The sequence below is a fragment of the Triticum urartu genome, chromosome 6A, assembly GCF_056163025.1.
Source record: "Triticum urartu cultivar PI428250 chromosome 6A, HENAU_Tu73, whole genome shotgun sequence".
In the NCBI taxonomy this organism is placed as follows: Eukaryota; Viridiplantae; Streptophyta; class Magnoliopsida; order Poales; family Poaceae; genus Triticum; species Triticum urartu.
This window is the reverse complement of record NC_141878.1, coordinates 387,915,962-387,938,885: the sequence shown is the minus strand read 5'-3', so window position 1 is coordinate 387,938,885 and position 22,924 is coordinate 387,915,962. Positions and strand designations below refer to the sequence as shown.

The window sequence follows — 22,924 nt, the reverse complement described above, 5'->3', positions numbered from 1 at the left end:
GAGTTGATCTACCATGAGATCGTAGAGGCTAAACCCTAGAAGCTAGCCTATGATTCTGATTGTTGTTGTCCTATGGACTAAACCCTCCGGTTTATATAGACACCGGAGTGGGCTAGGGTTACACAGAGTCGGTTACAAGGGAGGAGATCTACATATCCGAATTGCCAAGCTTGCCTTCCACGCAAAGGAGAGTCCCACCCGGACACGGGACGAACTCTTCAATCTCGCATCTTCACAATCCAACAGTCTGGCTGAAGGATATAGTCCGGATGTCCGAGGACCCCCTAATCTAGGACTCCCTCAGTAGCCCCTGAACCAGGCTTCAATGACGATGAGTCCGGCGCGCAGATTGTCTTCGGCATTGCAAGGCGGGTTCTTCCTCCTAATACTCCATAGAAGATTTTGAACACAAGGATAGTGTCCGGCTCTGCAAAACAAATTCCACATACCACCGTAGAGAGTATAATATTTCCACAAATCTAATATGCTGACAACTTTTCATAACATGACATCACGCCATGGCCCGGTCATTATTCGAACCGTTTTTCTCAACCAACTACTGCACATATTGCGAGGAGGTTTTCTTGGCATGTCTTGTCGAAGCAGAGATCATGTCCCCTTATCACAGGATTCTCATCAATACGGGTGTGGGGAACCCAACCGCGCTTGCTGGTATGACTCCTCGATTTTAGGCAAGTTCCGAACGGCCACGCGGAGGATGCTTGATATTCATCCTCTTTATAAAGGGGCCAAGGCTTGTCCTTTTCTGCTCGTGCTCGATCCTTCCCCTCCCCCACCTCGAGTTCCAACACCCAAGGCTCAGGCTAAGCGCTTCGGACCTTCAACCATGTCCAGATCCAACCTTCAAGGCCGGTGGATGGCCTCCTCTATCATAGAGGGGGACATCAAGAAGCTAAGGGAAGCCAGGTATCTGACCGCCGAAATCTCGCACAGGCTGCCTGCTCAAGGGTAGGTCATCCCCACTCCCGAACCCAACGAGAGTGTCGTATTTGTTTCCCACTTCCTCCGAGGGCTAGGCTTTAGTCTTGATCCCTTTGTTAGAGGGCTTATGTTCTATTACGGGCTCGATTTCCACGATCTAGCCCCAGATTCCATCCTTCACATCTCGTCGTTTATCGTCGTGTGTGAGGCCTTCCTCCGCATCACCCCACGCTTCGTCTTATGGCTCAAGACCTTCAATGTGAAGCTGAAGATGATCGATGGGTGACACGCAGAATGCGGAGGTGCCATAATAAGCAAAGGCACCGATGCTCCATGGCCAAAGGGTTCCTTCTCGGAGGTGTCCAACTTATGGCAGCGGGAGTGGTTTTACATCAAAGCTCCCCGAAGTACTAAGTGGGTAGCTGCCCCCGCCTTCCGTTTGCCCCCCCCCCCCCCGCTACAACTGGCGTCATGGGTCAACAAGGGGCTGGACTGGGGGCCAGTTAATGACGTGCCGACATTGCAAAGTCGCATCCGAGATCTCCTCAAGAGGGATGTCAGTCTCGTCAAGGTGATGCAAGTTATGCTAGTTCGTCGGGTCCTACCATGCCAACGTCGATCTCTCTGTATGTGGGAGTTCAACCCGGAAGGACAATGAACTATTCAGCAATTCTTCGGCATGACGCTCGAAGGGATGTATGGATTGTTCTTCGGATCACGAATAAAGTGTCCGGATACCACCGAGGATGCGGGTCTAAACTGCAATCGTCCAGATACCCATGTAAGTAATTCTGCGTCCGAACACGTCGTCTTTTCATTTGTCATAACATCATTCTAAAAAAATTTCTCTTGGCCAGGACTGGATAAGAAAGGCGAAGATGATCAAGTGTTCGGCCCCCCCTTCCCGAAGGCTCACCGGATCCTGTACTAGCCAGGATGCTTGAGCACGCACTTTATCAAGTGCCATCAGGGGAAGATAGAGGGAGGAATAAAGAAGCCGAAAGCGGGCCTCACACATTACTCATCCAAACCAGGGAAATTAGTGTCTCTGCAAAGGAGGATGATCGGGGAGAAGAATCTAGAATCCCCTCTCCCCAAGGGAGGAAAAGGACTGCCTCTGACGACTTGGAAACGAAAGTTTCCAAACGAGGGAAGAAACCTTCGCCAGGGGGCCCTGTCCCGGAGGGCGTCCTTACCTCACAGTGCCCGCAAGGGGGCCAGCCCTCCACCGAGCTGTAAGTGAATCAAGAGTACTTTTGGTAAATATATCCTGCTTTATCTCCGAGGACAATAACCGAGACATATATCTTGCAGTCCGGCTCGTAGCCCTTCTCAACAGAGTTCGTCTTCGAGGGATCTTCTTCCGGAGATGATGGAGAGCGAAACGCCTCCCCCTGCCTCCCCACCTCCTGGGGCGGACGACCCTGAGGTGTCATCACGGAGGATTTCTCCTGATCCGCCAAGGCCAGAAGGTAACCCTTCGGCCACCCGAAGTTCGAAGCATTTGTCTCCTAAGGAGAGCAACAGAAAGAGTCCGGGACTGTCCGGTGCGCAACCGGATGCACTGATGAGTCTTTTGGAGCAAGCAGCTATCTCAGAGGAGCATCATACTTTAATGGGTATGGTGGTTGAGAGGATTTCATCCGCCAAAAGTGGGTTACATGAAGCTTTTCTGAGTCTGCTAAGAGGCTTTGAGGTACGCAAAGTAATATATAAATTTTTTGATGGTACCGCACACGCTAGGTGTGCTCTATAAAGATAGTAGCCCCTGAGACTCTGCTTGCTGTCCAGAGGCGGCAAACAGAGGATTGTAGTCCCAGGTAATGATCGCGTTGGTTTCATGTGCAGGCGGCTGACGGTCCGGTGGCTGGTCGGACTGCTGAGTTTGCCGAACTTAGCCGGCAACTTGACGCGGCAGATGCTGACATTGCGCTTGTGAACAAGCGGCTTGACGAGGCACAGGGTATGTATTTTCGGGTGGTCAACAAATATTAAGAGGAGCATGATGCAAGTATCTATAATATGATGTGACTATAGATGGAGCTACCGCCGTGGAGACCCTTCGGGCGGAACTTGCCCGAGCCAAGGAACAAGCCAGGAGGAGTGATGCAGCCGCCCTAAAGGCGGCCGAAGAGTTAAGAGCCTAACGGGTTGCTCATCGCTAGAGCGAAGATAAAATAGCCAAAATGGCTGTTGAGCTAAAGGATGCCACCGACCGGTATGAACTTCTTGAAAAGGAAAGCCAAGCGAAAGCGGCGGACCTGGAGAAAGCCATGGTAGCGGCCAAGGAGCCCGCTCTAAAATCAGAGCGGCGAAGGAGGAGCTTCATCAAGCCGGAGATATCACGGCTGGGAAGCCCTTTTTGTTGCAGACGAAGTTCGGAGATCCAAAGTATGCCCCTCTGGATCAATTATGGAGTGCTGCAGACGCGTATTCGGACCTGGCAATGAGTGCTGCTGATGCGACTAAGTTTTTCAAAGATCAAGAAGATCACGAAGTGGAAAAGTTGTTCTGGTCACAGTTCAGTGCTCCAACGCGTCCGCTGCTGTTAAATGAGCAAATGGCCGAGTGGGATGAGCTCCATAGGTTGTCCGGGCTTGCCATGAGGTCTGTCGTGGATCATCTTTGGCCGGAAGGACCAAGGCCGAATAGTTATTTTGGTTTAGTACAACGATTCCTTGGTGTTGTGCCGCATATCGACACTGTAAAGAGGTCGGCATGCATAGAGGGTGCGCAGATGGCTCTTGCCCGTGTTAAGACATACTGGGCAGAGATGGATGCCACCGCTATTGCAACCTGGGGTCCGGCCGTAGAGCAGGGCTCGGTCGAGCACTATACTATAGAAGTTCTAGAAGGCGCTCGTTTAATAGAGGCTCGGTGCTCGAAGGGTATCATGTTCGAGTGACATGTATCTCAATTGTAAAAACAATGCTATTTGGATTATAAAGGCTATGTTTATACTTTTTCCTGAAAGTATTATGATGCCTCCTGTGCGGCCGTTTATGTATGTATATAACCTGAAAGTTTGCAGTCATCGGCTTCAGCCCCCATGCATATAATGCGGGGGTGTTCGGAAAAGCGCATATTCACACTTGATCCAACGTCTTGGTCCATTAAGGAGGTGATAGCGCGGCAAACAAGGCAATCAGACTATATTGCTTTAACACTTTCACTTAGCCATAGGAGTTTGACAGTGGGGCTACTATATAGCCTCTGGTACTTCCGCGCTTATCCGAATACGGTGCGCGTACATACATGACCGGGAAACCAGTCCTTCGTTAATGCGGAGGAATCGCGAAGATTCCGCTGAGTCCTCGAGTGGTTGACCAGTCTCGCGCTTTATCATGACAGTCAGTTTTCGGCTTTCTCTACTGAGGTGCTCATCCAGATGAACCAGGGCACAATCGCAGTAGTTCTCCCGGTGCCACCTTAGCCAATAGAGCGGAACGTAAGGTAGCAAAACACGGGAGCCAGGCAAACCCAACTATTGACCAAAGACATGATTCGGAACTGATGCATATAAGTCCAAACTCGCGACGCCGAACACTCCCTAAGGTATTCGGTCTTTATAATGTATACTGGGCTGAGTAACGCCCTCGATAATAAGCCCTGAATTTCCAGGTACGTGCATTAGTCTGACGTGACGAAATGTCAATAACGCCAGCATCCCTCTTGGTTATGTTGAGTATCCTGAGGGTGTGAAGCAACAAGAGACAGTAAAAAAGGTTTACACAGGGTCTTAATCTAAAAAGAGACATTTGGATAGGGCCCTGCTGCACGTCTGCGCCTGTATCTCCATTGTGCCGTATCCTGGAAGGGTGTAGCACGATGATCATCTGTAAGAGAGAGAAAAGCCCAGGTGAAAGTTTTCGTGCGAAAGATTGGTTATCCTTAATGAACCATTAAAGTTCAATCTAAATAAGATCAAGCCGAACTGTAGTCCTTTTTACATGTGGGAAGCCCCTAGCACCACCTATGGGGGTATGTCCATCGACCCAGTCTTAGGCTTATCTGAGCTGTTACAGCTAGTGGTGCGCCGGACTCGTCTAGCCGTGTTCGCAGTCTTGACGACCGATCGTCTAGTTGGAGAGGGCGTTCAATGTTCGGCTGCTAAAGCCACCACACATTCTTCCGCATGTAAGGAACACTCTGTGTTTCCGCTAACTATGATGATGCCACGTGGACCGGGCATCTTAAGCTTAAGATAAGCATAATGTGGTATTGCATTAAAACGAGTGAATGCCGTTCTTCCGAGTAGTACTTGATAGCCACTTCGGAATGGAGCAAGCAAGCGAAACAGCTAGAAGCGCTCGCTTCGCCGCGCCCGACAATTCTTATTCACGGGAAAGCCAACCGAAAGATTCGATTCGGATGTTGAAGGTTAACTTTTCACTTCGGAAGTTGTCGGGAGAACCAAATACAACCTCTAGTACTAGAGAGCCCGTGCAGTGGGCCTCTGGGCCTGGTATTACTCCTTTAAAGGTAGTATTGCTTTGGCTGATTCTTGCCGGGTCTATCCCCATTTTGCGGATTGTGTCCTGATATATCAGATTAAGACTACTGTCGCCGTCCATAAGGACTCGGGTGAGATGGTATCCGTCAATTATTGGGTCTAGTACCAAGGCAACCGATCCTCCGTGCTGGATACTAGTCGGTGATCCCTGCGATCAAAAGTGATCGGGCAAGCCGACCAAGGGTTGAAGACGGGCTCCACAGCGCATACTTCTCGGAGTGCGCGTTTGCTCCTCCTCTTCGTTACGTGAATCATGTTCACTGTTTTGACCTCTGGTGGGAATTTTTTCTGTCCCCTAGTGTTTGGCTGGCGAGGCTCATCCTCGTCTTCGCTTGGTGTCTCCCTCCCCTTGTGTTCGGCGTTTAGCTTGTCGACCTGCTTGAAGACCCAGCATTCTTTGTTGGTGTGATTTGCTAGTTTGTTGGAGGTGCCATGAATCTGACATAATCTGTCTAGAATCTTGTTTAGGCTGGACGGTCCGTCTCTGCTGCCTTTGAATGGCTTTTTCCGTTGATCAGGTTGAGAGCCCCTGAATCCAGCGTTTACCGCCGTGTTGTCTGGGCTGTCTTCATTGTTTCGACGCTTGCTTTTTATTTCATCGTGGTTTTCCATTGCCATCCCTGACTTCGGATGTGTCTGGGTCGCTAGTGCCGCTATGGGCCAGCCAACTGTCTTCGCCCGCGCAAAAGCGGGTCATAAGGCTTGTTAGGACTGCCATTGTCCTCGGTTTTTCCTGGCCGAGGTGTCTGGCGAGCCATTCATCCCGGACACTGTGTTTGAAAGCCGCTAAGGCTTCGGCGTCCGAGCAGTCGACAATTTGATTCTTCTTAGTGAGGAATCTGTTCCAAAGCTTTTGGGCTGACTCTCCGGGCTGTTGAATCATATGACTTAGATCGTCTGCATCCGGAGGTCGGACATAGGTCCCTTGAAAATTAGCCCTAAAAGCATCTTCGAGCTCTTCCCAACTTCCGATTGAGTTTTCGGGGAGGCTCTTCAGCCAGTGCCGAGCTGGTCCTTTCAACTTGAGGGGTAAGTATTTGATGGCGTGGAGATCATCTCCGCGAGCCATGTGGATATGAAGGATAAAGTCCTCAATCCAGACCCCAGGGTCTGTCATTCCGTCGTATGCCTCTATGTTCACGGGTTTGAATCCTTCTGGAAATTCATGATCCAGAACCTCATCGATGAAGCATAGGGGGTGCACGGCACCCCTGTATTTGGATGTGTCATGGCATTCTGACGGTTGTAGTGTTCGGTTTTGATTCTGTGTCGGAGCACGCTTCCTAGATCCGTAGATGGACCTGGTCATACCAGCTTTTTGGTGCAAGTCCTCACGTAAATCGTGTGCTGACTTATGTGCGACATTGTTAGCCGCCCTATCGCGGCCACGGGGTGGTCGATCCGGCTGATCGGCTATTTTTATTTTTCGGTTGTATAGGCTCTAAGGCCTCGTCATCGAATTCGGGCAGCAGCTTGCGCTTTGGATAGCTCTTTGTGTGGCGACTGCCACCGTACTTTTCTTCAGTGTCGAGCACTTTGTTCCATCTACTGTTGAGTGTATTTTGCGCGGCCTTAAGCCTTTGCTACTGCTTCTTTAGACTCCTCACGGTGGCAATAAGCCTTTTATGGAGGTCCTCTTGCTCCAAGTGCCTTTCCAGGATGATGTGTGCGTCGTCGTCCGGACTGTTCTCCTCTCCGGAGACAGGTTGATGAGCTTTGCCCTCGGCGTTGCCGTGATCGTACATCGGCTCCGTACTATGTTCGCCGTCCGTTGGTTCATCCTGCTCTGTCGCTGGGTCCATGTGGTCATCGTTTGCTTTGGAGTCGACCGGGGTATTATTCTTTCTTGCGCTGTTATCGCTGTTTTTGCCGAGGCGGGATTTGGAGCGGCGCCTACATCGTCACTTTGGTTGCTTCTCAAGGGAATTATCCTCCGCTACATCCTACCGTTCCTCGTCATTGTTTTCTTTGGGTGTATCCACCATGTATATATCGTGTGATAAAGTGGCTGTCCAGCGCCCTGTGGGCGGTGGTTCCTGTTCCTCTCCTGCATCATCGTCCATACCGTCGATGTCTTCGGAGTCGAAATCAAGCATGTCGGTTAGGTCGTCGAAAGTGGCTATTAAGTGGGTGGTGGGTGGGGAATGAATTTCTTTGTTGCCCGCTTCCCACTCAAGCCGGACATAGTTCGGCCAAGGGTCTCCTGACAAGGAGAGAGACCTCAATGAATTTAGCACGTCGCCCAAGGGTGAGTGCTGAAAGATATCCGCGAAGGTAAACTCCATGATCGGTGCCCAATCAGATTCGATAGGCACAGATGCAGGCGGTTCGAAGCCCGTGACCGGGGACGAGTCCAAGGATCCGGCAACACCGGTCTCGTAGGAGTTGAAGTCAGTATTCGGCCCTATCGCCGCTGAGTGTGCGGCCTCCGTGGCGGGGTCCATCCACCCGTCCTCAGACGGCATGATCTGCTCCGGATTGAGGGCCGGAGTTGCCACAGGTGTGATCTCCCGAACACCGTCCGGCGGCATAGCTAAGTCATGCTCGTCGTGATTGTGTGGCGCACCTAACATGGGCTCGAATCCGTCGAAGATCAAGTCCCCACGGATGTCGTTAGAATAGTTCAAGCTTCCAAACCTGACCTGATGGCCATGGGCGTAGCTCTCGATCTGCTCCAGATGGCCAAGCGAGTTGGTCTGTAGTACGAAGCCGCCGAATACGAAGATCTGTCCGGGGAGAAAAACCTCACCCTGGATCGCATCGTTGCCGATGATTGAAGGAGCCATCAAGCCTTATGGTGACGACACAGTGGAACTCTCAATGAAAGCACCAATGTCGGTGTCAAAACCGGCGGATCTCGGGTAGGGGGTCTCGAACTGTGCATCTAAGACGGATGGTAACAGGAGGCAGGGGACACAATGTTTACCCAGGTTCGGGCCCTCTCGATGGAGGTAATACCCTACTTCCTGCTTGATTGATCTTGATGATATGAGTATTACAAGAGTTGATCTACCACAAGATCGTAGAGGCTAAACCCTAGAAGCTAGTCTATGATTCTGATTGTTGTTGTCCTATGGACTAAATGCTCCGGTTTATATAGACACCAGAGGGGGCTAGGGTTACACAGAGTCGGTTACAAGGAAGGAGATCTACATATCCGAATTGCCAATCTTGCCTTCCACTCAAAGGAGAGTCCCACCCGGACACGGGACGAAGTCTTCAATCTTGTATCTTCATCATCCAACAGTCCGGTTGTCCGAGGACCCCCTAATCCAGGACTCCCTCAAGTGGTAACCATAGAAGCATTTTAACTAATAAGTTTAAGTTCACCTTTAACTCTAGACATATAATCACTCAAGTGTTTAATCATATAAGCATTGCATTTCAATTGTCTACCAACATAAGCATTGAAGTTTTCTTGTTTAACAATAAAATTATCAAACTCATCCAAGCATTGGCTAGCAAACTTAGTAGATGGGATTTCACCCTTATCAAATCTATAGAGAGAATTTACCTTTACTACCTGTGTAGGGTTATCAAGACAATGTATCTCTTCAATAGGTGGTAAATTCTTAACATCTTCAGCTTTAATACCCTTTATTTTCATAGATTTCTTTGCCTCTTGCATATCTTTAGGACTGAGAAATAGAATACCCCTTTTCTTCGGAGTTGGCTTAGGAGTTGGTTCAGGAAGTGTCCAATCATTTTCATTACTCAACATATTATTCAATAGCAATTCAGCTTGATCAACAGTTCTTTCCCTGAAAACACAACCAACACAACTATCCAGGTGGTCTCTGGAAGCATCGGTTAGTCCATTATAAAAGATATCAAGTATTTCATTTTTCTTGAGAGGGTGATCAGGCAAAGCATTAAGTAATCGGAGAAGCCTCCCCCAAGCTTGTGGGAGACCCTCTTCTTCCATTTGCACAAAATTATATATTTCCCTTAAGGCAGCTTGTTTCTTATGAGCGGGGAAATATTTAGCAGAAAAGTAATAAATCATATCCTGGGGACTACGCACACAACCAGGATCAAGAGAATTAAACCATATTTTAGCATCACCCTTTAATGAGAACGTAAATAACTTAAGGATAAAGTAATAGCGAGTTTTCTCATCATGAGTAAAAAGGATGGCTATGTCATTCAACTTAGTAAGATGTGCCACAACAATTTCAGTTTCATAACCATGGAAAGGATCAGATTCAACCGAAGTAATTAACTCATGATCGATAGAGAAATCATAATCCTTATCAGAAATACAGATAGGTGAAGTAGCAAAAGCAGGGTCATATTTCATTCTAGCATTCAAGGATTTTTCTTTCAGCTTAGCTAACAATTTCTTAAGATCATATCTATCATTGCTAGCTAAAAAGTCTCTAGTAGTTTCTTCATCCATAACATAATCCTCAGGCACAACAGGCAATTCATGTCTAGGGGGAGAATCTTCATCATCACTTTCATCAATATTATCAGTTTCAATAATTTCATTCTCTCTAACCCTAGCAAGTTGTTCATCAAGAAATTCACCTAGTGGCACAGTATTATCAAGCATAGAAGTAGTTTCATCATAAGCATCATGCAAAGCATAAGTGGCATCATCAATAACATGCGACATATCAGAATGAATAGCAGGAGTATGTGTCGCAAGTTTACTCATAACAGAAGATGAATCAAGTGCAGAGCTAGATGGCAGTTTTTTACCTCCCCTCGTAGTTGAGGGATAAATATTGGTTCTTTCATCTTTCAAGTTCTTCATAGTGATCAATAGATATAAATCCCAAGTGACTCAAAGAATAGAGCTATGCTCCCCGGCAACGGCGCCAAAAAATAGTCTTGATAACCCACAAGTATAGGGGATTGCAATAGTTTTCGAGGGTAGAGTATTCAACCCAAATTTGTTGATTCGACACAAGGGGGGCCAAAGAATATTCTCAAGTATTAACAGTTGAGTTGTCAATTCAACTGCACCTGAAAGACTTAATATCTGCAGCAAAGTATTTAGTAGCAAAGTAATATGGAAGTAACGGTAACGGTGGCAAAAGTAATAGTATTGGTTTCGTAGTAATTGTAACAGTGGCAACGGAAAAGTAACTAAGCAAAGATCAATATGTGAAAAGCTCGTAGGCAATGGATCAATGATGGATAATTATGTCGGACGCGATTCCTCATGCAACAGTTATAACATAGGGTGACACAGAACTAGCTCCACTCCATCAATATAATGTAGCCATGTATTCCGAATATAGTCATACATGCTTATGGAGAAGAACTTGCATGCCATCCTTTGTCCTACCCTCCCGTGACAGCGGGGTCCTATTGGAAACTAAGGGATATTAAGGCCTCCTTTTAATAGAGTATCAGACCTAAGCATTAACACTTAGTGAATACATGAACTCCTCAAACTATATTCATCACCGGGAGTGGTCCCGATTATTGTCACTCCGGGGTTACCGGATCATAACACATAGTAGGTGACTATTGACTTGCAAAATAGGATCAAGAACTCACATATATTCATGGAAACATAATAGGTTCAGATCTGAAATCATGGCACTCGGGCCCTAGTGACAAGCATTAAGCATAGCACAGTCATAGCAACATCAATCTCAGAACATAATGGATACTAGGGATCAAACCCTAACAAAATTAACTCGATTACATGATAAATCTCATCCAACCCATCACCGTCCAGCAAGCCTATGATGGAATTACTCACGCACGGCGGTGAGCATCATGAAATTGGTGATGGAGGAAGGTTGATGATGATGATGGCGACGGATTCCCCTCTCGGAGCCCCGAACGGACTCCGGATCAACCCTCCCGAGAGAGAGATTAGGGCTTGGCGGCGGCTCCGTATCATAAAACGCGATGAATCCTTCTCCCTGATTTGTTTCTCCCCGAACGTGAATATATAGAGTCGGAGTTGGGGTCGGTTGAGCCTCAGGGGGCCCACGAGACAGGGGGCGCGCCCCCCACCCTCGTGGACAGGGTGTGGGGCCACTGACGTTGATTCTTTCGCCAATATTTATTATATATTTCAGAAATATTATCCGTAAAGTTTTAGGTCATTTCGAGAACTTTTATTTCTGCACAAAAATAACACCATGGCAATTCTGCTGAAAACAACGTCAGTCCGGGTTAGTTCCATTCAAATCATGCAAGTTAGATTCCAAAACAAGGTCAAAAGTGTTTGAAAAAGTAGATATGATGGAGACGTATCAGTGGGGGAGATGAAAATGAGAGGCAATGCCAAATAAAAATAAGAGCAAGTAGAAGATTGTTTGTGCGAAGGTACTTCATAGGTTTTGATGATGTTTTCCCGGCAATGGCGTCAGAAATTCTTCCTGCTAGTTGTGAGAGGCGTTAGCATTTCCCCGAAGAGGAGAGAAGATGCAGTACAGTAGAGATAAGTATTTCCCTCAGTTAAGAATCAAGGTTATCAATACAATAGAAGAATCACACAAAGTCTTGTGAATAACACCTGCGCGTACAAAAGCAAATACTTGCACCCAACGCGATCAAGAGGGTTGTCAATCCCCTTGACGATTACTTGCAAGAATTAAATCTTGTAGTGGTAGATAGTTAAATTGTAAACATAAAATAAAATAAAATAGAAAATTGCAGCAAGGTATTTTTGTGTTTTTATATATGATAAAGGTAGACCCGGGGGCCATAGTTTTCACTAGAGACTTCTCTTTCGAGCACATAGCATATGGTGGGTGAACAAATTACTATTAGGCAATTGATAGAAGAGCGCATAGTTATGACGATACTCAAGGCAATGATCATGCATATAGGCATCACGTCCGAGACAAGTAGACCGACTCCTGCCTGCATCTACTACCATTACTCCACCAATCGACCGCTATCCAGCATGCATCTATGGTATTACGTACAAAACAGAGTAACGCCTTAAGCAAGATGACATGATGCAAACAAAGTAAACCCAGTCAATATGAATAAACCCCGTTGTTTTACCCTTAACGGCAACAATACAAGTATGTGTCTTGTCCCCTTTTGCCACTGGGATATCGAGCATCGCAATATTAAACCCATTACAAAGCACCTCTCCCATTGAATAAATCAATCTAGTTAGCCAAACCAAACAGATTAATTAGGGAGAAATACAAAGTTATAACAATCATGCATAGTAAAGTTCAGAAAAGACACCATTAATATACATAAATATTCACATCATAAACACACAATTCATTGGATCTCAACAAACACACCGCAAAAAAAGTTTACATCGGATAAAACTCTAAGAACATCGAGGAGAACATTGTACTGACGATCAAAGAGAGAAAAGAAGCCATCTAGCGACTAGCTATGGACCCGTATGTCAGTGGTGAACTACCCACGCATCATCGGAAGGGCAACAAGGATGATATAGAAGGCCTCCATGATCGATTCCCCCTCCGGCAAAGTAACGAAAAGGCCTCCAGATGGGTCACGAAAGAACATGGCCCTGTTGATTTCCCAATATTTGAGAATTTATAGAGATGGAATTAAATCAGACAGAGCCACGAGGGCGCACAAGGTAACAAAGGCGCGCCCGGGGGGGGGGGGGCTGTTGCCTTGCCATCTCCTCGTTTGCCTCTGGTCTCCTCCCGAAGCTTCAAGGGTCTCTCATGTTCAGAAAAAAATCGTCAAAATTTTTTGTAACGTTTGGAATCCGTTTGGTACTGATTTTCTGGAAAACCAAAAACAGACAAAAAAAACAACTGACACTAGGCACCGGGTAAGTTGGTCCTAGAAAATGATAAAAAATAACATATAATTACATATAAAACATCCAAGATTGATATTATAATAGGATGAGACAATAAAAAATTATAAATACATTGAAGACGTGTCAAGGTTCAGAAATATTACCTAAATATCTTGTCAGTAATTATTTGGTGAAACCTTGTTCTTCAAAACTGATCCATGATATTCTTTTGTTGCCTCCTACTAGGATAAATGAGGAAATTATTTTCTATGGCCATCAGTGTGTTACACGTGCACGCTTACTAGTCTAAGAAACAAGAGAGAATTCCTTATTTGTCCCTTTCTTAAAATATGTTTTCCTTTTTGGCCTTGCAAAATTATTTTTTTCCTTTTTGACACCTAAACTTCATTTTGTTCCCTTAATGACATTTTCATCACTTTTGGCCACTAACACAATCAGGTGCAATCCAAAAAGTCTTTTTTTACCCCTGCTTTAGTTCATAGGTAAAATGAAGAAGAAACCCTATGACCGAACTTCTCTCCCTATTTCCCACCCCGATTTGATGCTGCTGCTGCTCATGGCGAGGCGGAGGGTGACGGATCGTCGACCTCGGCATGCATGGAACGGCGTGTGCCCATGCGCGTGTTCCAGCACTCCTGGCCGGTCGTGGTCTTCTTTGTTGGTGTTAAATACGACAATAGCATCCCATGCGTGTATGCTTGATTACTTGTGCGTGAACGTGTCCGTGTACTGTAGGACTGGTGTCACTACATCGCGGTAGCTAAAAGAAGGCATAGGAGTTGTTATAAAAAAAAGCATAGGAGTTGTGTACGTGTGCAACGCCGGGCTACGTAGCTAGCTGTGCTAGCTTTGATCGATCAAGACGGATCGAGCCAGCCGGGCTAGGTAGCTAGCTGTTCTAGCTGGCGAAGGCGTTGGTGCATCTCGGCCACCAACAAATCCGACTGCTGCGACGCCGGTGGTTGGCGGCCATGGCGTTGGCATCTGTGGCAGGGAGTTGATACCGGAACTGCATGTTGCAGCAGCCGTGCGCCATGCGAAAGGGGAGGCAGAGGTAGTTGCCCGGACGGGACGACGAACAACAGCGACTACCTCTCATTCCGGGCGAGTGGTGTCCGGCTGCTCGTGGCCAGCAGCATACGCTCTCGTCGTTCTCGTTTGCGTGCCGTCCGCGTGGTGTATAGCTGCCGGCTCGCGCGGTCCACTTGTTCGCAGGATTTATTATGTGTACTGTAGTTTTAAACGTGTGTTAGTTAGAAGATTTATGAGTATGTGTCGGGGTACTTTGAACGTGATAAATTGTACTTATCATAGATATGATTATGCGAGTTGAGCAGATGTTTTTTTTACGGGGAAGTTGAGCAGATGTTTTCCGTCTTTTGTATGCACGGATCAGTTTAGCTAAGGAAAAAAAAATATTGAAGTGCATATATATGCAAAACATCAATGAACATATTTCATAAAATCAGTGGTTACTCTTTTACTTAAATATTGTGGACAGTCACATAGTGCACTAGGGGTAAAATGGTCTTTTCACCTCATACTTAACATTATTAGTGACTAAAGGAGACAGAAATGTCATTGAGGGAACAAAATAAACTTTAAGTGTCAAAAAGGAAAAAATATTTTATTTTGGACAAAAAGGAAAACAAATTTTAAGAAAGGGTCAAATAAGGAATTCTCTCAAGAAACAAAGCCCTAACCCAAGCCAGAGTAATTTGAATGATTGTACTGTACCCAATCTGGAATAGAAGCAAATGGTTTTCTTTTTGCTCCGTGCACCCGCCACTGAAGCTTGCTCCTGTTTTAAAGACCATTTCCTAGAAACATCGTTGTCAAAGCTGTGCGCCATCTCTCTTGGGCAACACCGTGAAAAGGAGATTAAGTTGCAGTCTACTACTCTACCACGGTACAACTAGTGTTCTCAAAACCTAAATGTAAGATTGCGAAACACAAGTTTGGAATGTGGTCACTGAAGAGGCCCTCAAACTGAAAGTCGCAGGTGGCAGCCATGCATGCTGCTTTCTTCTCCCCACATGGGGCGGATGCCATGGACCGAGTGACCAGCACAACTGAAATGTGTTCCGTGCTGTGTTCCAAGTCAAAACATGAGCTGCGACCTCTCCACATGCTGATTTCCACAGGAAAAACAGATGGATGATAAGGCGACCGACCTAGCACGCACGTGCTCTCCGCCTTGAACATGCGGTTTGACCACTAACACGGGCCCCTGTTCTGTTGGCGATACAGTCCGGGTTTGCTATAGTAGTAGTACTCCAGTACGTATAGTAATAAGAGGAACTAAACAAACTAAACATCCTCAATGGTAGTATATTCGTAAGTAACTCGGGAAGATTGCGCAGGGCTCGCGAACATTCTCATCCGCAGCAACGACGACAGTCACATGATTTTTCTGGTCCATGCACTTTCACCAGTAAACAAACGGAACTCGAACCGTAGAAAATGGAATAGTGCCGTAAAACGAACAGCAGACGGGAGGCGCACCGGAAAACGACAGAGTGGCACGATGAAATCATGGCGGGGAGCGCCCGGAACTCCACTTCCACACTCGCGGCCTCCGCAGCGCTTGGCGGACCGAGTCCAGCAGGACCACTGGGTCGGGCGGCACGTCCGACGCTACGGAGCATGAAAAGCCCGGTGCACGCAGCGACCTCCGCGAGCGCAGAGATAAAAGGAAGGCAATTCTATCCGGTACGCCGGCACAAACCGCACCACTCGTGCACCACACTTCCACCAGCCATCTCCAGTCCTCGCTGTCGCTGCCTACAGGAAGAAGAGCACACGCGCTCGCTCGCTCGCTCGCAGCCCAACGCTCCTGCTTGCTTCCCGCGTCGCTGCCGTCGGCTGAGCGGCCCCCCACGAGGGACGAGGGTGGAGGAGAGGCGTCGCCGGACGGAGCTGCGCTGCGAGGTTCGGTGCTTTTTCCTTCTCGCTCTGCACGATTCCGATCGCGGTTTCATCTCGAGGAATCAATTTGAACCAAAGCTGTTCCCGATTGGTTGCAGAATTGCAGTTCCATCGAATTGAGCCGGAATTCTCTTTTACTAATTTTGTTTCCGGTTCATTCTTAAAAGAGTATTCTGTCACTTCGAAAACAAAACAATGGCCTTGTCCTGTTGCCGCACACCAAGCAATGGGCGAATATACCACCTCCTGCCAATTACTATAAAGCACACGGAAGATGAGCCATTGCTCCCCTCACCTCACCTCTAACCTTGGTTGCCCCGCAGGTGTTTGTAGGATTGCGTGCGTAGGCGAGCTTTCGAAGCTTGGGCACCATGGCCACCGGGATGGCACCAGCTCCGCTCTCGCACGTCAAGGTCCGCGGCGGAGGCATCGGCTTTACCAAGAGCGTCGACTTCGCCAAGGTCCTCTCCGTCCCGGGTGCGCTGAGGACGGGGTCCTCCAGAGGCAGGGCCCTCGTGGTGAGGAGCTCAAGTACAGAGTCTGATACTATGGAGCTCGAGCCGGCCTCCGAAGGAAGCCCGCTTCTTGGTATAATTCCCATGCTCTGGTCTCCTTGCATATAGGACTCAAATTATTTCCCATGCTATAGGGTTTGTTCCGGAGTTATATTGTGCCTTTGTATCTATCTGAAATACTGAATGATTTTCCCCGTTTGTTGTTCTTTAGTTCCCAGGCAGAAGTACTGCGAATCTATTCACCAAACAAGGAGGAGAAAAACACGCACTGTGATGGTCGGGAACGTGGCACTTGGCAGTGATCACCCCATAAGGATACAGACTATGACTACCTCAGATACCAAGGATGTTGCCAAGACCGTGGAAGAGGTGTGCTCTCTATCTGTGGATGCCAGCCCTGCATAGTCCCCTTATCTTTTTAGATGATTTCTGTTTGGTGAACTGACCAAGTATATCAATCACATTGCAGGTGATGAGGATAGCAGATAAAGGCGCTGATTTTGTTAGAATAACCGTCCAGGGTAAAAAGGAGGCTGATGCCTGCTTTGAGATTAAGAACACTCTTGTCCAGAAGAAGTAAGTACTGGAGTAAAAAATTGCCACAGATTCTGTTAGTTCTCATGAATGAGTCCTCACTTTCCTTTTGTGTTTCAACAGTTACAACATCCCTCTTGTGGCCGATATTCATTTTGCGCCCCCAGTAGCTTTAAGAGTGGCCGAATGCTTTGACAAAATCCGTGTTAACCCAGGAAACTTCGGTAAGTGATACCACGATGTATCTCATTTGCGTTGGCCAAATTCTTAACCTTGTATCATGAGTGCTGAGAACATTACTTTCAGCCGATCGCCGTGCCCAATTTGAGAAGCTGGAATATACTGAAGACGATTACGAAAAGGAGCTTGAACATATTGAGAAGGTCAAAACTTTATTCAATCTCTTGCTGCTGCTTCAATCCGTACGAACATATCATGTGTCATCTTACTTGCGCGCCGCTGTAATATCATTTCAGGTCTTTTCTCCATTGGTTGAGAAATGCAAGAAGTATGGAAGAGCCATGCGTATTGGAACAAATCATGGTAGTCTTTCTGACCGGATAATGAGCTACTATGGTGATTCTCCAAGGGGAATGGTAATTATTTCTTTTCTGAGGATATGCTTAACCATCATTTGATAGATGCATGATATTTTCTGCATACTAATTTCAGGTTGAGTCTGCTTTGGAATTTGCTAGGATCTGTCGGAATTTGGACTTCCATAACTTTGTATTTTCAATGAAAGCAAGTAACCCTGTTGTCATGGTCCAAGCATATCGCCTGCTTGTGGCGGAAATGTATAACCTTGGATGGGATTATCCTTTGCACTTGGGAGTTACCGAAGCTGGTGAGGGTGAAGATGGGAGGATGAAGTCTGCTATTGGCATCGGAACACTTTTGATGGTAAATACATTGTTACTTCCTAGTGTTGTGTGAATGAGTTTCTTTCGTACAAGTGTTCTTAAAGTGAGTTGAATTACATGGGAATCTTGATTGATTCCTATAAATAAATAATACTTTGCTTTTCAAAACTTATGGTTGGAAGCTGAGGTTGCTTATTTGACTCAATAAACTTGGTATTCAGGACCCTAGCTCACTTCAGATAGCTGATTCCAAAACAGTATTTCAGAGTACTGAATTATAGTTTGCCAATGAGCTGATTGAGATGTACAAGACAAGATTTGCTTGCTCACTTTCCAATGCTTTGCTTGTATGTTACTTTGTTGTATCTCGAGACCTTTGCCATGCTATCATCTGACACATGTTATGACTACTAGTCTCTTGTAAGGCCTATATATGTGTATATTTTTTTTTCTTGAACAGGTTGTAAGGCTTATATCTTCTGTTTGTTGTCTTGTAGGATGGCTTGGGTGATACAATCCGTGTATCCCTCACAGAACCACCAGAGGAAGAAATTGATCCTTGCAGGAGACTCGCAAATCTTGGAACTCAGGCTGCAAACCTACAAATAGGGGTGGTAATGAACTTTCCCTTTCCCTAGCAGTTCATTTTCCTCTTGTTTAGTTGCTATAGTGCAATGTTTTTTTTTTTGCAGTAATGCTTTGCCATATCTGATTGTTTGGGCACTATTAAAGCATTTATCTTGTGCTCTTAGGCCCCATTTGAAGAAAAACATAGGCGTTATTTTGATTTCCAGCGTAGAAGTGGCCAGTTGCCTTTGCAGAAGGAGGTCAGGCAAAAACAATCAATTACCAGATCATTAAAACTGATGGTACCATATTTCTTACAAATTGCTCTCACAACAGGGTGAGGCAGTAGATTACAGAGGTGTCCTTCATCGTGATGGCTCTGTTCTGATGTCAGTTTCCTTAGATCAGTTGAAGGTAAACTGCATCTTCCTTACTCTTCTTGTGGACCGTATTGATATGTTCCTTGTGTGACACCACCAAAAGATATCTTGATGCAGCTATTTTCTAATCTAAACCAGGATGACTTTCGCAGTCTCTTAGTTTCGATGCATTTAGCAAAAGGCTACTTTGTTACTTGGATTGATAAAATAGCTACAGCGAAGATATATAGATTTCGCGTCTGAATTAATGTGTTCTGTAATGATGAAAGCCTCCTTTATTTGCCAGGCTCCTGAGCTCCTTTATAGGTCTCTTGCTGCGAAGCTTGTGGTTGGCATGCCTTTCAAGGTCTGATCTTCTATAACTGTATCTTCTAGCATGCAACTATTTTTAGAGGGACTTCAGTTTAAACTGACTGATTTCTTGTATGAACATTAGGATTTGGCAACTGTAGATTCAATTCTTTTGAGAGAACTGCCCCCTGTAGAAGATGCTGAAGCAGTGAGTTTCATACATTTCTTTGCCCTTCTCATGTGACAGACATTTGTATATAATTATATTCGTTTATGAAAGATTGCCTGCTATAATTTGTATTTCTGTACAGAGACTTGCACTCAAAAGATTAGTTGACATCAGCATGGGCGTGTTGACTCCCTTATCAGAGCAATTAACAAAGCCACTCCCACATGCAATTGTGCTTGTCACCCTCGATGAACTATCAAGTGATGCAAAGAAGCTTTTGCCAGAAGGTAGCAAATTGTTTCTGACTTATGTAAATTTCAAATTCTGTGTTTAAAGATATTGATTTTTCTGTTACATGACTTACTCTTTTTTCTTGTAGGCACTAGATTTGCTGTCACTCTTCGTGGAGATGAATCATATGAGCAGCTAGATGTTCTTAAGAGTGTTGATAATATAACGATGTTGTTACATAATGTTCCATATGGTGAAGAGAAGACTGGTAGAGTACATGCTGCTAGGAGGTATGTGCACACAGTAGGCAAATTGAAAAGCTCTGTTCAGTATTCACTGCAGCATGTTCCAAATAATGAAATATTGATATGGTGAACTAAATGGTCAAGTATAAACTACGATTTAAGCAGGAAGAAGTCTTTGACTCTATAGAAGACCATCAGTTGTGAAACAATTAATGTCTTTTAAGTATTATTATACTTAACAGATCATAATAACCAATATGGTGCTTCTGATTTGTTGCGCCTACCTAACATATATATTTTTGTTCTTGTTTTACAGGCTGTTTGAGTACTTAGAGACCAGTGGTTTGAACTTTCCTGTGATCCATCACATTGATTTCCCTAAAAGCATCGATAGGTGACTCCCAAATATTCTTCCCATGGGAATTCCTGAGTAGGGGTATTTGTTATGTTGTACTTACACTATTCAAATAAATGCAGAGATGGTCTTGTTATTGGTGCTGGGAGCAATGTTGGTGCTCTTCTAGTTGATGGTCTGGGTGATGGTGTACTTCTTGAAGCTGGTAACCAGGAGTTTGAATTCTTGAGGGATACATCCTTCAACTTGCTACAGGGTTGCCGGATGCGCAACACAAAAACTGTACGTTGATGAATTGTTTTCTTAATAGATAGGGCTTGCTCTATCTCTAGATCCCCTAAGTGAGATCCATTTCCAGTTGAACTGTTTTTGCTTCACACTCCCTCTGTCACAATGAAAATTTGAGATTAACCTCCCAATATCAGCCAAAGAGGGGGCGAGGGGGGTTGGTTATTATCTCTTCCGAAAATAAAAAATTGTTGGAGCCATTTCTGACTGTTAACGAATTCTGCAGGAATATGTCTCTTGTCCTTCTTGTGGGCGAACGCTCTTCGACCTCCAAGAAATCAGTGCTCAGATTAGAGAGAAGACCTCTCATTTGCCTGGCGTCTCTGTAATCTCTCAAACACTTGATTGTTTCCATTCATTTTAGGTAAAACATTGGCCTGATTCACTATATTTGTATTTGTGGCAGATTGCTATTATGGGTTGCATTGTTAATGGGCCAGGAGAGATGGCTGATGCCGACTTTGGATATGTTGGAGGTGCCCCTGGAAAGATCGACCTTTATGTTGGGAAGGTAACAGTCCAACACGTTCATATTGAATCATACCGGATGGATATTTTGCTACAATTGTGATAAATTCAAATTTGTTCATGAATCTGTTGAGCACACCTTTTAATTGTGCAGTGATGGCGTGAATAAATATATGAGACCAGTCTTACTGCCATCGTTTCCTTCCGTTGACACCATGTATCTTTTTGCTGTAGACTGTTGTGCAACGGGGAATTGCAATGGAGGGTGCCACTGAAGCCTTGATTCAGCTAATCAAGGACCATGGCCGTTGGGTGGATCCTCCTACTGAGGAGTAGGCTCAGGCTGCTTCCTGTAGTTCATGTGTAGCCCCTAAACGATCTGCTAGCGGAATATCCAGTGTATCCACAGAGGACATCCCAGCACATATTGTATATCAGTTGGGAAATAAAATAGAAACAATGTTGGCTGTGATTCTGCGACAACTTGATGAAGCATAAGCAGCATAGAAGCTTCTTGAAATCACATCACCATATATCTTAAGCATGTAGGAGTGCATTTGTAAATGACATGCAGAAAATCAAAGTAGTTTACCCGCGCGTTGCTGCTACAGTGTATTCACGAAGGACATCCCAACACATATTGTATATCAATTGGGAAATAAAGTAGAAACAGGGCTGGACACGATTCTGCAACATCTTGATGAAGCATAAGCAGCTTAGAAGCTTCTTGAAATCACGTCACTATATATCTTAAAGAAGGTTATGCTATTATGCAAGTACATTTGTAAATTCTTATTTGTATATTTTGATTTGTTCCAAGCTGTGCGGCTGGACATGGTTTTTGAAAAACACAGTAGAAATCAATGGGAAAAAAAATCCCCCTGTTCAACTTCTTCTAGAACCATCCCAATCCAATTATGTGTGCGTGGTTTGTTGGAGTTTTTTCTCCTTTGGTTTAGGAGAACCTCTTGTTGTGTTTTTTGTATCTTTTGCCCACTATGTCTGAATCTTGGCTTCGCCCTCTTGGAGGTGGCTGATACTAGGGACGATCAACATGCACTACAGGGAGGAGCGCAAGAGGAGGCTCAACTCATTTGAGTTGAAGAAGTATAAGAAGAGTAGTGAGACTTTTGTTGTGTCACATTTTTGTTTCATATCATGTCATTTTTGTGTCACTAAAATAAGTTTATCGAGGGATTATGTTTAGTGCATGTTAACCTTGTCAGTGTCATGGCGTTTGAAACAAAGTTCAACTGGTGTTTGAAATGAAGTTTAAATGGTGTTTCTATGTAAAAGAGGACAATTTAGCAAAAGAAGAACTTCTTTGGGAGTTAACATTTTAGCATGGCGAGACCTCACCCTGTCAGCACTAAGGAATTATTAAGTACTTCCTCCGTCCCAAAATAAGTGTCTCAACTTTATACTAACTTCAGTACAAAGTTGTACTAAGGTTAAGTCATTTATTTTGGGACGGAGGAAATATTAAGTTTTGAGAATGGGTTTTAGGAAGTAAACTCTTAAAGATATGTTGGAGTTGCTTTAAGGAGATGATCTACAACTCTCCTATAGCCCAGTTCTTTTCGCGCAGGATTTTGCAGAATCAAGATTCTAGAAAATTCTCCTAGAATCTGCTTCCCACAGAATCTACTGTCGAGTTCTTTTCTAAGATTGTAGGTTGAGATTGTGGATTGAGTTACCCCGCAAAAAAAAAAGAGATTGTGGATTGAGTTGTGTGCTGAAATGTCTGTGCTGCCCTTAGACAAAAATTGTTTGATGATTTGTTAACACCTTGTTTCAAACCATAACTTTTTCATATGAGCACAAAAGTGATTTACGAATATCATAAAGTGCTAAATATTACAATTAGGATGGTTTAAATTTTGTTCCTTACAAAAGTGGG

The 22,924-nt window shown here is 45.2% G+C and overlaps 1 protein-coding gene across 1 annotated transcript; it reads left to right on the top strand.

The window, feature by feature from the left end:
• Window positions 1-15,859: 15,859 nt before the first annotated feature.
• HDS (4-hydroxy-3-methylbut-2-enyl diphosphate synthase) lies at window positions 15,860-21,496 on the top strand. Its single transcript, XM_087528057.1, has 20 exons — window positions 15,860-16,121; window positions 16,442-16,706; window positions 16,845-17,002; window positions 17,103-17,209; window positions 17,291-17,391; window positions 17,474-17,550; window positions 17,644-17,763; window positions 17,840-18,070; window positions 18,528-18,644; window positions 18,783-18,857; window positions 18,934-19,011; window positions 19,264-19,323; window positions 19,414-19,476; window positions 19,580-19,724; window positions 19,817-19,958; window positions 20,230-20,307; window positions 20,391-20,550; window positions 20,783-20,881; window positions 20,963-21,067; window positions 21,259-21,496. Exons 2-20 carry the CDS (start codon window positions 16,490-16,492, stop codon window positions 21,358-21,360), a joined length of 2,235 nt encoding a protein of 744 aa, XP_087384183.1. The 5' UTR covers window positions 15,860-16,121; window positions 16,442-16,489; the 3' UTR covers window positions 21,361-21,496.
• Window positions 21,497-22,924: the final 1,428 nt, after the last annotated feature.